Here is a 15298-nt window from a genome sequence, read left to right as displayed (position 1 = left end):
AGGGAGTAGTACTTTGGCGCATGGTAATTGGTTGAGTCTATTCAGTTGACATTAAATGCAGCTCGTTGGAACTAGAGAATCATGGCTTAACGTGCATGATTAAATGGTGGAACCTAAATTAATTAAGGGTAGAATGGTCTTTTGTTTGTCACACTAATCTGTCTGAAATCTGCAAGAAATAGCAGTATTTGGGGACGGAGGGAGTAGCTTATAATTGGACAATAATTATTAAATACAAACAAAAATGCTACATTAGCTAAAGCCAAAACATTTCGCGAACTAAACCATGCCTATATATCAACTAAGGCTAGTTCTCAAAAATTTTAAAGAATCTCCATCACATTAAATCTTGGATGCGAGCATTAAATATAGATAAAAAATAACTAATCATACAATTTTATCTGTAATTTGCTAGACGATTCTTTTAAGCATAGTTAGCTCATGGTTAGATAATAATTGCCAGATAGAAACGAAATTGCTACATTAATCGAACCCAAAATATTTCACGAACTAAACGCCTAAACATTTTATTGATGTAGCAAATTACTTTTTTATATCTATAAAGAAAGTCATTTTAGATAAGATTTGGATTTTTGAGAATATAAATCATGAATAACTAAAATCATATAAATAGATTTATCTTAAAAAGGTACTTTTATAAAAGTATACATATACCACTTTGATAATTATTTTTATAAACACAAAGAGTTAAAGCTATGCTTTGAAGACGTCGCTGTCCTAAACAACTTTGTTTACACATATGAAGGGAATATAGGTATAGAATTAAATAGAGAAAACAAAGATCAAGAAACCATGTCTAAGTTAACTATGTTTAAACGAGAACCGAGACATTAAGGTATATAATTGGTAGAGAACGAAGAAAGAATATATGTGATTCGATAAAAAAAATTATAGAAACTATTCATTGAGACCATAATTTTAATATATAGTGTATATGAAAATTAATAGGTATAAAAATTACACGTAGTTTTTAACATGAGACTGCCCAGTTTGACCTCTCAACTACGTGTAAGAGCACTTCCAATGCAGAAACTATTATAGTTTCTATAGACATTAATTATGCTACCACCTAAGCATTTTGCTGATGTGGCAAGATAGTTATTTAAGAGATAGAGCAAAAATCATAGAAACTGGGCCTAAGTTAGAAATCATGTCTACACGAGATCCAAAACATAATGTAGTATGATTGGTTGAGAATGGAGAGAGAATGAATGTGATTGGATAAAAAATTATTGTATCTATTAGAACTATAGTTTTTGTACATAGTGTTTATAGAAATTAATAGGTATAGAAACTACATATAGTTTTAGCATTGGGAGTGCCCTAATGAGCCCACCGTCAGGTAAGGCCTTTTTGAGGAGGTGAAATTTTTTTTAGGTATTATAGCACTTTCGTTTTAATTTGGTAATTATTGTCTAGCCATTGACTAATTAGGCTCAAAAGATCCATCTCGTAAATTATAGACAAACTGTATAATTAGTTATTTTTATCTATATTTAATGTTTCGTGCATTTGCTGTAAGATTTGAGAAGTTTTTAGGTTTTAGAGTGAACTAAACAAAACCTAAGCAAAAATCTAACATGGAAATCAATTTAGGCCTTGTTTAGATCACCCCAAAATCTAAAAACTTTTTAAGATTCACATCGAATCTTGCGGCACATACATGGAACACTAAATATAGATGAAAACAAAAATTAATTGCATAGTGTGTCTGTAATTTATGAGACGAATCTTTTAAACCTACTTAGTCTATAGTTAGATAATAATTATCAAATACAAACGAAAAAACTATAGTACCGAAATCTAAAAAAAATTCGAAACTAAACAAGATCTTAAAATTTTGAAGAAAGTCTATGCAGTAACCACAAACTACGACAACGACATTGGGGACGGGACCGAATCCCCTCCCTCTAGATCCGGTGTGCCTGGAGCCTTGCCGTTCCAACCAACGGAGATGGCCGGTCGCACCGGTGCGACGATGGAGATCCAGGGGCAGCGTCGGCCATGTGCTGCTCAGTGTCGGTGGCGGTAGGGGGCCGGGTCTACAGTGCAGCGGCGCGATGAGGTCGTCTGCTCGCACACGGTCGCCGGGAAGCTCACGCCGTGTTTGCCCATCCCGCCGAGCTCACGCATCTTCGGGAAGAGCATACCCTTGATGGTGAAGCTACCCTTGATGTGAATTTTGGAGCTAAAAATCAACTCTGAAACTCAGAGAAGTTCCTTCTGTTATGCCTTGCAGCTTCGGGAAGAGCATACCGTTGATGGTGAAGGTGGTGATGTTGTTAGCAGCGGTCTTGAATACGGCCTTGTTTAGTTCCTAAATTTTTTTCGGATTTCGGCACTGTAGTATTTTTATTTTTATTTGACAAATATTATTCAATCATAGATTAATTAGGATTAAAAGATTCATCTCGTGATTTACAGACAAACTGTGCAATTAGTTTTTATTTTTATCTATATCTAATGCTTTATGCATATGTTCCAAGATTTGATGTGACGGAAAATCTTGAAAAGTTTTTGGTTTTCGGGAACAAAGCCTACATCGAATTGCATCTCAAATACCGAAGAGTGTGGAAAGGGTAGCTTGTGGGGTGCAGAACGGCAAACTCGTCATAAACCAGATTACGAGCGAGCGGAGGGCGCAGAAACGCCTTGTCCATGATGGAGCCTGGCGGCAGCTGATGTCCCCAAATCCTGCAATTTGACTATCCATTTCAAAGAAAAGAAAACCCGAGCCGGAGCAGCACAGCTGAATCTGACGAGCCAGCACCTTCTTCCCCTCTTAATCAACAGCACCAATTTTAGCTTAAACACGAACGGAAAGCTACCTCAAACCGGCAGAAGACGCCGCCGCCGCCGTGATCTTCTCCTCCCCCTCGCGCGGGAGCGGGACCGGCGGCCGGATGCGGCGGCTACTGAGAGTGACGCCTTGAGGGTGTGGGGGCGGCAAGGCAGCCCTACTCCGATTTGGGTGGATGCTGAGCGTCGCGCTGTACTCAACAACTCGTATTCTGAGTCCGATTCGTTTAATTGCTGTTATAAATAAACCAAGACCAAGGCTGCGGGTGCACGCATCCGATCGGACTCCAGTCAATCACCATGCCACCGGAGGAAACATCGGGCCTCGTGGCTGCAAGCGACGACAAAGTTGTCGACTATGTTCACCACTCGCTGCTGCCGCCGTTGGTGACAGGCCACCGTGATCACAAGCGGAAGCGGAGGAAGCACGATGCAAAAGATGCTCTTCTTCCTCAAGAACTCACCGCGACATGGTCGACGATCGACGCTGACCGCGGCGGCACAGAGCTCGCCACACCCACGGGCGGAGCGCACCGCAGCCAGAGACGCGCGCCGGCGGCAGAGAGGACGGGTGCCGGTGGCTCATCAAGCAAGGACGACAAGGCATCACCGTTCGTGGCTCTACCTGCATCGAGCAAGGCAATCCGCGTCAAGCACTCATCGTCGTCGTCATCGTTCGTCATCGGCGGTGACAGCGGCGGCAAACAACATTCGGTCGCCGGCAGCGGCAGCTCACCGGGAGACAGCAACCACTCCTATTACGCCAACAATCACGCAGCTGCCACTCCGAGTTCTTCTTCGAGGCGGCTTACCGTCTTAGGACCGGCTGCCCCGCCGCCGCCGCCGCACCTTCCGGCCAAGGCGAGACGACCACCATCGCCGTCCGCCGCCAATTCTGCTGTCGTGCCACTGAAATCGGACGACCACGACGAGCGCTTCCGCCGTGGTGTGGAGGTGTTCGGGGAGTGGGACGTTGCCAACCAACAAGCGGCGGTGAACCACTTCGTCACGCAGCAGTCGCCGCCGAAGGGAGATGACCTCTCGTTCTGGCTCACCCCAACGGAGGCAACTGAGGACCTGGAGTACGTTCACAAGATGGTGGAACAAGCCCGGAGGAAGGTGGAAGCCCGGAAGAAGACGGCTTGCGGCAGCGAGAAACCTCGCCGGCACTGACACGTCACGAGTTCTTGCGTTAAATCTTGTTGTCCATGAGTTTTTTCATTGTAGATTTCGATATATTTTGGAACTGTGGAATAATTTTACGCTTTTCCTAGTATTTCATATCCTTGATTTTTTTATTTGTTGTCGTTCTTGTTATGGTACAATGAAATTTTGTCAGATTTGACTAGAAAAAAATATAAATTGTTTGTGGTGGGTTGTCATTTTAATTCTATTAGTTATTGATTAAAATTTGTTAAATTTGTCTTTTCCTTTGGAAATATAATACAAACTTATGTCTTGGCATAGAGTGACCTGCACATCACTTGTTTTGTATAATAACATACTGCTAAACTTCTCTTGCAATGTATCTTTTTTTCTGCTCTCATGAACTATTGTCCAAATGCTCGTTTGGCTAATAAGAGCATCTCCAAGAGATTAGCCAAATCATTTTCTAAAGGTATCTTTTGCTATTGTTAAAGGAAAAACGTCTCCAACAGACTCTGTAAATGACTCTTCAAATTTAGAAACTCTCCATCCCACCTTATTCGCTCTCTACTTTTGAGATATCCTACCTCACTAGCTATCTTTTATAGAGTCTGTTGGAATACTCTAATATCTTTTTGTCAACTCTATTTTAGAGAGTAGCTAAATCAATAAATTTGGCTAGTCTTTCTAGCTAATCTCTTGAAGATGCTCTAAGTCATGGTAGAAAGTACCGGTAAGCTCAAACGAACAAGGAGTCGAGTCCTCTGAACTCAACCCTATCAGCTCATGGCATCTCAACGTATCCAAACCACGTGCTGACGCAGCAGGGCATAGAAGAAAATATAGCCCCAATAAACACACTGAAAATATATCGCAAGAAACGAGCACATTACCTCGTAAGAGTGCCGTTGAATCTCCATGCGTCCGCTCGGGTTTCCATACACGATGGTGCCAGCGCCGCCGTTCGCTGGTGAGGAAACTCGTCTCAGAAAGGAAGAAGAAAAACGGGAGAGAGAAAGTCGAGGAGTGGAAGGATAGGCCTATGAAAAGCCCATGTGTGAAGTATTGAGCAGTGAAATCGAGTAACATCGGTCTTCTTGGCCTAGAAAAAAAACATCCCGCAGCTGACTACTCAGGATAAAATCCGACGGCATCCGCCAGGTGCGTAGCGTAGCTAGGCCTTGTTTAGTTCACCTGCAAAACCAAAAAGTTTTCAAGATTTTCAGTCACATCGAATCTTATGGCATATGCATGAAACATTAAATATAGACGAAAACAAAAACTAATTATACAGTTTAGCTGTAAATCACGAGACAAATCTTTTGATCCTAGTTAGTCCATGATTAGATAATATTTATCACAAACAAACGAAAGTGCTACAATACTGAAAACTTTTCACTTTTCGAAAGTAAACAAGGCCCTAAGGCCCTGTTTAGTTCCCTACCCAAATTTTTTCATCCATCCCATCGAATCTTTAGACACATGTATAGAACATTAAATGTAGATAAAAAAATAAACTAATTACACAGTTTAGTTAAGAATCGCGAGACGAATCTTTTAAACCTAGTTACTCCATAATTAGCCTTAAGTGCTACAGTAACCCACATATGCTAATGACAGATTAATTATGCTTAATAAATTTGTCTTGCAGTTTTCTGACGAGCTATGTAATTTGTTTTTTTATTAGTTTCTAAAAACCCCTCTCGACATCCTTCCGACACATCCGATGTGACACCCAAAAAATTTTCGTTCCCAATCTAAACAGGCCCTAACCCCCGTCGCAGATCACTATCGTCATCCTGGTGAAGCACATGATAGCACTTATCGTGGCATATTTTTTAAGAAATAGATAATACTCAGCGTTCAGCATGCATATTCCTCTAAATTAAATTAATCAAATCCCAACAATTCTAACCACTTCGTCATCTTGGTTGAGCGGAAAGGAAAGGATGAGATGCTCTGCGCGCGGTCGGAGTTGGTTTGGTTGCAGGCAGCAGGCAGCTGCAAAGCGATACGGGTAGCCTTGCCTAGCTCTCAGTCTCAGCCATGGGCGACGCCGCGGAGAGGAGGCTGGCCCGCGTCGCCGCCCACCTCGTCCCGTCGTCGTCGTTCCCGGTTACGCACGCCACCGTGCGTCCCCTCGCGCCCTCTGCCACGGCAGCGTCGTCGTCGTCCTCGCCGGCGAAGGACAGCTACCGGCGCGTGCACGGCGACGTGCCGTCGGAGCCACCGGAGTGGCGCGCCGCCACGGACGAGTCGGGGAAGGAGTTCGTCGACATCGTCTACGAGAAGGCCGTGGGAGAGGGCATCGCCAAGGTGAGTTACTGAGAAGGCTTCTATCTTCCGTCGAGTCACTACTGTGCATTTCCAAAAATCTAGAAACTTCAATCGTATGATGCTTATATGGATTACAAATTCACAATTACACGCGTCTTGCATCTCGTGTTCTGTTCAATAGTGCGTGTGTATTGCTGCTGCAGATCACCATAAACCGGCCAAATCGAAGGAACGCGTTCCGTCCGCTGACCGTGAAGGAGCTTATGCGCGCATTCAACGACGCTAGAGATGATAGCTCCATTGGAGTCATCATTCTTACAGGGAAGGTACTACTACTACTACTACCGATGCTTTTAGAGGAAAAACAAATGGGGTAAAAAAAAACCGTTTGCACGATTGAACTGGGTTAGTTGTCGGAGATAAGATAAGCTTATTTGCAATGTTTTGGTTGAGCAGGGAACCGAGGCGTTCTGCAGCGGCGGTGACCAGGCGTTAAGAGATTCTGATGGATATGTTGACTTCGATAGCTTCGGCCGCCTCAACGTTCTAGATCTCCAGGTCAGACGCACCTCTTTGACAATTTCTGTTTTCTGAAAGAGAATCGCTGTTGTGCTGAACTTTTCTTTTGAGACGGGATTCTCTTTTTTTAAAATAATGCACTTCCTCCATCAACGATTTCTTCACACGCAATGCAGGCGTTTCTGTGCATTTAGTAAGGTTTGTATTGATTTACATCGTTCAGCTTGAGTTGAGTAGAATTCCTGAATACTGAATATATGTTGATGTCCTGCTTAGCTAATTTGCAGGGTCCAAGCAGATTTTGCTTGTCATGTTGGCACTTGTAGTTTTAGTGTGTAAAATGATAATCTTTTAGTTCATAATACATTAAGAGTTGTTTTTAATACTGAGAACCTCAGATGAATCATTTCTTCAGGTGCAAATTCGCCGTCTTCCAAAGCCTGTTATTGCTATGGTATGGTCATCATTGTTATTCGCCTTTTCCTATTTCCTTACTTCATCTCATAGACTGGATTTATTGTCATCATTTACTATCAGGTTGCTGGTTATGCTGTTGGTGGTGGGCATGTCTTGCATATGGTGTGTGACATAACAATTGCAGCAGACAATGCGATATTTGGGCAGACAGGGCCCAAGGTGATTTTCATTTGGTCTATTTTGTATCTTGGTGTATATGATGCATATAATACCAAATACCGATAAAGTGAAATAATCAGTTGATTGTGGAATTGCCCTTTTTGTATGTTTATTAACTAATCTTTTTCCTTCTTTTTACCGTAACAGTAAACATGATGTATTAACATCCCATTTCTGTACTTCCTATCACAGGTTGGAAGCTTTGATGCTGGTTACGGATCTTCAATAATGTCCCGATTGGTGAGTTGTCATGCTGATCTATTGGTTCCTTGCTTAGATGTTTGTCAGTGTCCTAGCTAGAACACATTTGAATCTAGTTCTAGTGAGACATTACTCCTATCAGGCTATCACACATTGTTCGAGAAAAGAACCAAAACACCTTCAATACCCAAAAGAGTGTTCTGAATAACACATTGTCCGGAACAGTTTGTCCCATCAAGCATTTTGAGTTGTAGACTAGTATTGCATTTAATTTTCATATTACCACCATATACATGCTATAAGTAGCATGGTATTCTCGGTCCAATTATTTCCCTCATATACACAGGTTGGACCGAAGAGGGCCCGTGAGATGTGGTTTCTGTCGCGGTTCTATACAGCCGATGAAGCTGACAAAATGGGACTTGTGAACATTGTGGTGCCAGTGAGTGCTGAAAACTATCATCAGCTACCGAAAAAACAAACTGTTTGGATCCTGCTGATGCACTGACAAGTACACTGCTTCTGCATATGCAGCTTGCTCAACTGGAGCAAGAAACTGTCAAATGGTGCAGGCAGATCTTAAGGAACAGCCCCATGGCCATCCGAGTGCTCAAATCTGCACTCAACGCTGCTGATGATGGCCATGCAGGTCTTCAGGTATAACTTGACAGACAAAGCCAGTTCAGCTTCTGTTTGTGTGTTGAAATGAACTACTGACGACGCTGTTGCTGCAGGAGCTTGGCGGGAATGCCACCCTGATATTCTACGGCACTGAGGAGGCAAAGGAAGGGAAGAATGCGTACATGGAGAGACGACGCCCAGATTTCTCCAAATTCCCACGGAAACCTTGAGTTTCGATTTGGTTCTGTACATCTGTAATGGCCTAGTCAATTATTTTACTGAATGTTATTTTTTCCAACATGGAAATAAGAAAAGGTGTGGTCCCAAAACAATAATGCCAGCAAGTTGTATATCATTATCGTTTACTACATGCAAGGCGACGGATGATGGGACCTTTTTTTTTTGTCAATCTATTTGCATATATACAAAAAAAATGTAATTTGTATGAATATTCAGATCGATGGAAAATAAAGCTAGATGCATTTGATTCATCTTTTTTTTTGGCTTTCTTCGGTTCTTCGTCGTGGAATTCTTCTAAAGTAAAGTCTAAGATTTAATTAATGCTTGTTGCTTTTTGCTAGCATTTATTCAATCAATCCTAGGATTATAATTTTTTTGCAAGAACAAACAGAATCCATGCAGACCGCCATTTTTCCCCCTTGCAATCTACAACCTCCAAAATTTGGGATGCAAAAAATGTCCATCACAAAGCAGAGTTTTTGACATAATGTTAAGGTTTAGCAGCTCCTGAGGATGTTGGATTTTATTTACAGTGTGCAGCATGTGTTTTACTCGTCCTCACTATATAAGGATTTAATTTACACATAAAAGGTTACATGTTCACTAAACAATAAATACAAAAGGAATTGTACTTTTGTGTGTGTACAAATCACACACAAAAGAAATTTTCCAAAAATTATTATTATCGTGACGATATTTTTATATTTAGGTGAGAAGAGGAATAAGAGATGTCGACATCAGTACGAGTAGTAACCACCAGCAGCCGCTATGTGCAGACTGCTCACCCCATTCAAGCAGAGAAACCAGAGTGAAGATTTGCAATGAAAACGTATCATATAAGTAAACAGAAAGTTACAGATCAATTGCACAGAGATACCAAAGTAAAGACTGCTCACCGCCTTTATTTGTGTAGAAGTTACAGATCAATTGACCAAAGAGCTTTACAGAAAAAAGAGAGAGAGGAAAAAGTATGGAAAAAAGAAGAAACAACAAAAGGATTTTATCTTCAGTATGAAAGACAAGTGAATACCTAAAAAAACAATACAACCCGTCACCAACTCTGCAGAGAGGATCCGATTTTGCAAACACGGCAATTCAAGCTTTCTCTGAGCTTTGTTGAATGATATACTTTCCTTCTTCAAAATTTACATCATATACAACCGCCAATCCCATGTCACGCTACGCAAAAGAATGGTATTATGGCTCAAATATACCAAACTGAGCTTTTATTATCTATTTTGAACACGGCTCAGGAAGTTTGTAAGATTGTTTTGCCTCTAGCTTCTGGGAGCCACTGCTGTCAGGCAAGAAGAGGTACCGAAACTTTGAGTCAAACGCGAGAACAGTGAAACCTCGAAATCCAAGAAGCCGCTGCTTCCTCTGTGAAGAAGAATCTCGGATGACTGCAGCTTGATCAGGAGCAAGGTGGTGGCAGATCCAGTCTGCAAGCAGAGAGTCTTCAACAGCTCCCTTGGCGTAGCTCTGCACTAACTTTGGGATCAGCAGTTTCCCTTTGTCATTTGTACCAACAGTCGCTTGAATATAGTCTCTCAAAGATTCCTGGAGCTCCTGTCTGACATTTGCGGCGGAGAAAATACGTACCTGTACCACAACAGGACCCAGGAACGTGGATATAGATAACTTAGTTTTAGCAATCTTATAATCATACGATAAATTGGACAAAGAACTCTGAAGGATGCCAGGTCTTGGCGAGGACAAGGATAGCACACTGAAGGACAAGCGTGGCTCTAGTTTGGCCAGCAACTTATTAAAGTGACGAATTTGCTGAAGCACATGCACATCTTAACAGGAGTAAGATTAGCAGGCATACTTACAGCAGGAGAAGAGAACATTCCACAGCTAAGTCCAAACAACAAAAGGGGTTCAAATTCATCGATTGAGTACTTCTTGTGATCCTCAGTAATCTTGAACTTATTCAGAGCCAACATCAAAGACTGAAAGAAAGCAAAAGCAAAATAAGTGAAAAGACAATAAAACCAAAAGGTGACGTCTAGGATATAGAAACAAGTTATACAAGTTGGGGCCGATGCACTGGAGTCTTCATCTTTAGAATCACAAACTCTATTTCCGCTGCACTGAAGGACTGGCCACCAACTGTGTAACAAGCCTGCACATTTCACACGGTTAACAGTCCGATGTATGAGATTAGACTAACAGAAGAAGATATACTGCTCAAACCTTTTGCATTAGAGAAAAAAGCTTGATGTCATTTCGAGGTACTCCATATGCCAAATACGCCTAATAGATGCCGACAAAAAAAATGCAACTGTAAGCAACTGGTGAGTGCACGACACTTAATGAAAGGAAATGAGGACTGATGCAATGAAGAAACAAGTTCCTATTTCCAATTATAAACAGAAATTTAATCCTTGTTCTCATCTGCAAAGCCAGCATTTTAAGCAACCATGTCATACGTACATGCATTATCAAAGCATTGTATAAGTTAATCCAAAAGGCTAGCCGCTGATCACGATTCATACAGCTAGGATTAACCTTTGACAACTGTTCCACAAGAAATCTGCAAAACATAGAGCAAAAAAAGATGTGCTTAAATATAAGTATATCACCTACATTCAAAATAACGAGATAAATGTGGGGCAGCAACATCTGCACCATGTAAATTTGGAAAAAAGTGGGGTAAGAATATGTTTGTTGTGAGATTTAGGGGATTCACTAATTCATAACTTCCTGTTTGAATAGGGAGGGTTTGGATCAAAATGTCTCAATTCCAAGAGTGGCCTCCTCATCCAAACACCAACTAACATATGTTAACTTTCATCGGGAGTTCTTAAGATCCAGGATCAGAAATGTAACATAAGCCACAAGAAGTGTGCCGAAATGGAGACAGAAAAGTATGTTCCCCAGTGCATTCAAAATACTAGCAAATTCCATGCTGACAGGAATTCTTTAAGGGCTCAAAAGAAAGAAAAATAAACGTACTCCAAACCAAATTTGAAACTTATTTCCTTACTGCAAGTGAACAAGAATAGAGCATCTTTTGGTTCCCAAGTCCAAATTCCTAGACTGGTTCAATTGTCTGCTTATTCTTTTAGAGCATTTACAAGATTAAACAAAATTAAGAAGTCTAAATCATATCTAACAATTATGTACATATGCACTAACATTTGTAAAGTTTGTAAACATGTGATATATCTATGAGGACTCATCATAGGTTTAGCCAAGGTTGCAGCAACAAACCTGAACTTCTTCAGAGCTTCAGATGCATATTCAAGTTGATCCTTTCCAACAGACATCCAAGATACTTCAGCTGCTGAACGATAGTTTCCAATATCTCTTCGAGTTTCCTTTCCATTAACTTTATATGGATCAAAGTTCCTGACTTCATTCATTGTCTCATTGTTGTGGTTAGAATCAACTGAAGGACTCCGTAGCATTGAGGGCATTATGGATGAATCTGAGAAGGATGCTGATGTGGAGCCTGATAGACGCTCCGCTGAGGAAGATGAACAATCAGAAGATGCCTTCGGCAATATCTTCAAGGATTCAGACAAGCGCAGGAAAATGTTTCTCATGCAACGAACCATCTCCTCGGAGAGCTCATTTGGGTTGCTCCAAAGATTCCCTCCTTTCATGCTAGCTATCTTTAGAATGGACTGTTCAAAGGATAAGGCGTCAAGCTGCTCATCTTCATTGCGTTCATTTTCCACAGAGCATGATTCTTGCATCTGCTGAAAGATAAATAATTATTGACACTCTAATATGTTCCAAAGTTGGTTCTTAAAACTATAGAGGTAAGGTAGGCATGAAAGGGACCTCTTCATCCCGGTGCTTTTCAAGAAGTTTATTCAAAGAAGAATCTCGGTGCTTTTCTAGCAGCCTGTTTAAAGAAACCATCTGTTGACCTTCAGGATCTTCTCCAACATCCTGGTCATCTTCAAGCTCAGGGAATAAGTCCTGTCTCGTTGACCTCATTGATTCATACCCCCCAAACTTCAAATCTCTCAATGATGATATGTGCTAAGATTGATAATCAAGAAACTGTCAGTGATTCCCACAGCAGAAAGAAAGTAAAGAAAAATTTACTCAGATGATACTTACTTCTTCCCACGTACACGTGCAAGTTGACATTGATTGGTGCTCATCTGAGGATGTAGACGGCAAGCATCCCTGATTATTTTCAGCAAGTAACCGTTCATTCCTTTCTTGACAAAGCTGGTAGTACAGATCATTTAGCTCCTTTTCAAGCTTTGAAACGGTAGTCTCCAAGGAGGCGATGTTAATCAGTAGCTCCTGTGCCTGCAGAACAAAAGGTTGAAGGTGCTGGGTTACTGGATGCGTTAACTGTCTAGGACATGACATCGAATAAGCACAAGGAAACATGTGAAATTTAACCGTCAGACTTAAGCAAACTCACACCTTGTGTGGAAGCTTCTTAGAAGACTTCAATATAGGCACAGCACTTTGTGTAACAGCATCCGCCAACGCCACATGCAGATCGATCTCTTCTTCAAGCTGCCTCTGCAATTTCTTGACCTGCACAATTTTGGCAGTGTTAGTGAATCACATCAGTTGACACCATTACATTATAGCTAGAAACCAAATCACAGGGTTCAAGAGGATCACCCACCTCCTGCTCGAGCTGGGACCTGTACTGCCGCATCCTGTGGCTATCTTCCCTCTTCCCACCACCATTGCTCTTACCTATCCCATCCTACAAAGGAATAAACCAAAAAACCAATCACTGCCACATTAATTCGCTGGGAAGAAACCAAATCGAAGAACCAATAGCAACAAGATTGTTGGTTGACTGAACAGACTGGTAATCAATGGGAAGTAGGGACAAGGGAGGTAAGGGACAGTTCATCCAGCATTCAGGTCCCCCCAATGAAGTGCGGGGAGCACACAGTACGGCCGAAACCGACAGTGCCCTCCGCACCACGGCACGCACTCGCGAAAGGACACCAACTTTGCTACGCTTGCCGTTAAACTCTCGCTTTTGTCCACCGAGAAAATTTAACTTATAACTTTTTCTCAACAATGTCGTACCGAATCCAGACAAAATTTGTGAATTTTGTGCGGGGTGAACGCCGCGCTAATTGGAGGAAGAAGCAAGTCAACCGAGAGCTTACCCCGGAGCAACTGGCCTCCGGCGCCGGCGCCGGAGCATCGCCGTCCCCGGTCGCCAGATGTGCCGAGCGCTGCAGTGAGCGCGCCGAGCCGGCCGATCTCCGCCCGCCGCCGCCGGCAGCCACCTTCTGGATCAAGCCGCCCCTGGAACTGGAACCCACGCAGAAGCATGGCATTCGCACAGTCCAAGAAAGATTCAGCAAGACGAAGAAGACAAGAAACGCATCAGACGAAGGGGAGTCCCACTCACACTGGGGCAGCCGCCACATCGTCGTCGTCGCCCGCGGCGGCGGCGGCGGCGGCGGCGGCGGCGGCGGGCGAGATGGCGTCCTCGGCGCGCGCGCACGTCATGGGAGCCAAGGCGGCGCCGGGAGCGCCGGTCAGGCGAGGCCCTCCCGGTGGAAGCGGAGGCAATGCGCCTCCCCGGCCACTCGATCGGCAGCTGAAGAAATCGCGGGGCGGCGGAACAGAATTGACGGCTCAACGGGTCAGGGAGGTGACCGTGCCAGCTCCCTGCCGCGGCGTTGAATTTGGAAAGGGAAACGATGGAAATGACAATGGCGTGTGGGCGCGCGCCGGCTTTATGCTCACGGCGGGCGTGCGTGCGGGTGGGGGAGCAGTCGCTGCCACCGCTAGGCGATGGAGGGAGGGAGAGGGGAAGGGAGGTTGGAGGAGGAAGAGTAGTGGGGGGCGTGTAGGATGGTGAGTGAAGCTGGCGAGGCGACTGGATCCTGCTGGTGACGGGCTGACGGCTGCTCCATCCTAAACTGACAAGGACAGCAAACAACAAGGAATGCAACGAAACTGACAAATGGGCCCTCCATCTTAAAATACAAAAAAAAACTAAATTTATCTTCTAAAGTCAAACTATGTTAAGATTAAATAAATTAATAAAATATAACGAAAATATTTAAAACATCAAATTAACATCATTTATTAGGTACATCAAGTGTAGTTTTATAATTTATCTCTTTTGATGTGATGGATGTTGCTTTGTTGCTACTTTTCTCTATAAATTTAATCAAATTTTGGATAGTTTAATTTGGAACAAACTTAGATCGTTTATATTTCATAACAGAGGGAGGACCACGTAAGAATATCCTGACTAACTCGATAATAGTTACATAATGATTCTTATATCGGTAATAAGGTAGGTTTTGTTGCTTCTACCACACCACATGTCGCTTCGTTTCGTCAATGTATATATTTTTCTTCACATGAGTTAGCAACACATTATCATGCTACTCCCTCGTCCCAAAAAATAATACTAGATTTTAGACAAGTCAAACTTTTTTAAATTTAGCTAAATTTATAAAAAAAAAATATCAACGTTTATACATATAAATAAGTTTACTATAAACAGTATATTTGATAGTTAATTCAATAATATTTTGTCGATATCATAATATTTGTATTTTTTTAGATTTGGTCAAATTTAAAATGCTTGATTACATAGGAAGCGAGAATTTTTTGACCTAGTGAGTATTAGTTTCGTTATGATTTTTTTTATTTCTCTATTAGTTGTAGTACACTTTATAAAAAAGTATTAGTTAAAGGGTAATCTTGAGGACCACATTGATGTCTCTAACCACCTACCTTTGCAAAAAGATGGAATAGGAACAATGGATGATGAGATACCCAAATCGGTCTATAACAGAAACGATAGGACTTATACAAATATCATGAAAGGTACCTATAAACAACACACGATCTACTGTAGTTGATAATC

General features: G+C 42.2%; 2 protein-coding genes across 3 annotated transcripts; one reads left to right on the top strand and one right to left on the bottom strand.

The window, feature by feature from the left end:
- Positions 5873-8711, top strand: LOC8074648 (1,4-dihydroxy-2-naphthoyl-CoA synthase, peroxisomal). The gene is made up of 9 exons (XM_002453272.2): positions 5873-6282; positions 6447-6569; positions 6700-6801; positions 7178-7216; positions 7300-7398; positions 7591-7638; positions 7946-8041; positions 8134-8256; positions 8334-8711. The coding sequence occupies exons 1-9, from the start codon at positions 6013-6015 to the stop codon at positions 8448-8450; spliced, it is 1017 nt and encodes a 338-aa protein (XP_002453317.1). The 5' UTR covers positions 5873-6012; the 3' UTR covers positions 8451-8711.
- LOC8069986 lies at positions 9276-14319 on the bottom strand. Of its 2 annotated transcripts, XM_021458246.1 has the most exons (12): positions 13820-14319; positions 13572-13719; positions 13070-13153; positions 12859-12975; positions 12541-12738; positions 12256-12459; positions 11680-12167; positions 10900-10999; positions 10660-10719; positions 10496-10588; positions 10296-10415; positions 9276-10062 (listed from the first exon to the last, which is right to left on the bottom strand). In XM_021458246.1, exons 1-12 carry the CDS (start codon positions 13918-13920, stop codon positions 9694-9696), a joined length of 2082 nt encoding a protein of 693 aa, XP_021313921.1. In that variant the 5' UTR covers positions 13921-14319; the 3' UTR covers positions 9276-9693. The 2 variants fall into 2 exon arrangements, with proteins under 2 accessions (XP_021313921.1, XP_002451560.2); XM_002451515.2 differs by lacking the exons at positions 13572-13719; positions 13820-14319 and adding an exon at positions 13260-13529 and having other exon boundaries at positions 9577-10062.

Source organism: Sorghum bicolor, chromosome 4, assembly GCF_000003195.3.
Source record: "Sorghum bicolor cultivar BTx623 chromosome 4, Sorghum_bicolor_NCBIv3, whole genome shotgun sequence".
NCBI classification, from domain to species: Eukaryota; Viridiplantae; Streptophyta; class Magnoliopsida; order Poales; family Poaceae; genus Sorghum; species Sorghum bicolor.
The sequence above is the reverse complement of the archived record's forward strand: the minus strand, read 5'-3'. Positions and strand labels throughout refer to the sequence as shown.

Bases quoted from the DNA above. Each gene is read 5' to 3' on its own strand.
- LOC8074648 (XM_002453272.2), top strand. From the start codon at position 6,013: ATGGGCGACGCCGCGGAGAGGAGGCTGGCCCGCGTCGCCGCCCACCTC. The intron at 7,217-7,299 runs GTATGGTCATCA...ATTTACTATCAG, and splicing joins CAAAGCCTGTTATTGCTATG to GTTGCTGGTTATGCTGTTGG. The intron at 7,399-7,590 runs GTGATTTTCATT...TTCCTATCACAG, and splicing joins TTGGGCAGACAGGGCCCAAG to GTTGGAAGCTTTGATGCTGG.
- LOC8069986 (XM_021458246.1), bottom strand. From the start codon at position 13,920: ATGACGTGCGCGCGCGCCGAGGACGCCATCTCGCCCGCCGCCGCCGCC. The intron at 12,168-12,255 runs GTCCCTTTCATG...ATCTTTCAGCAG, and splicing joins AAAAGCACCGGGATGAAGAG to ATGCAAGAATCATGCTCTGT. The intron at 10,720-10,899 runs GTACGTATGACA...GGCATCTATTAG, and splicing joins ACAATGCTTTGATAATGCAT to GCGTATTTGGCATATGGAGT.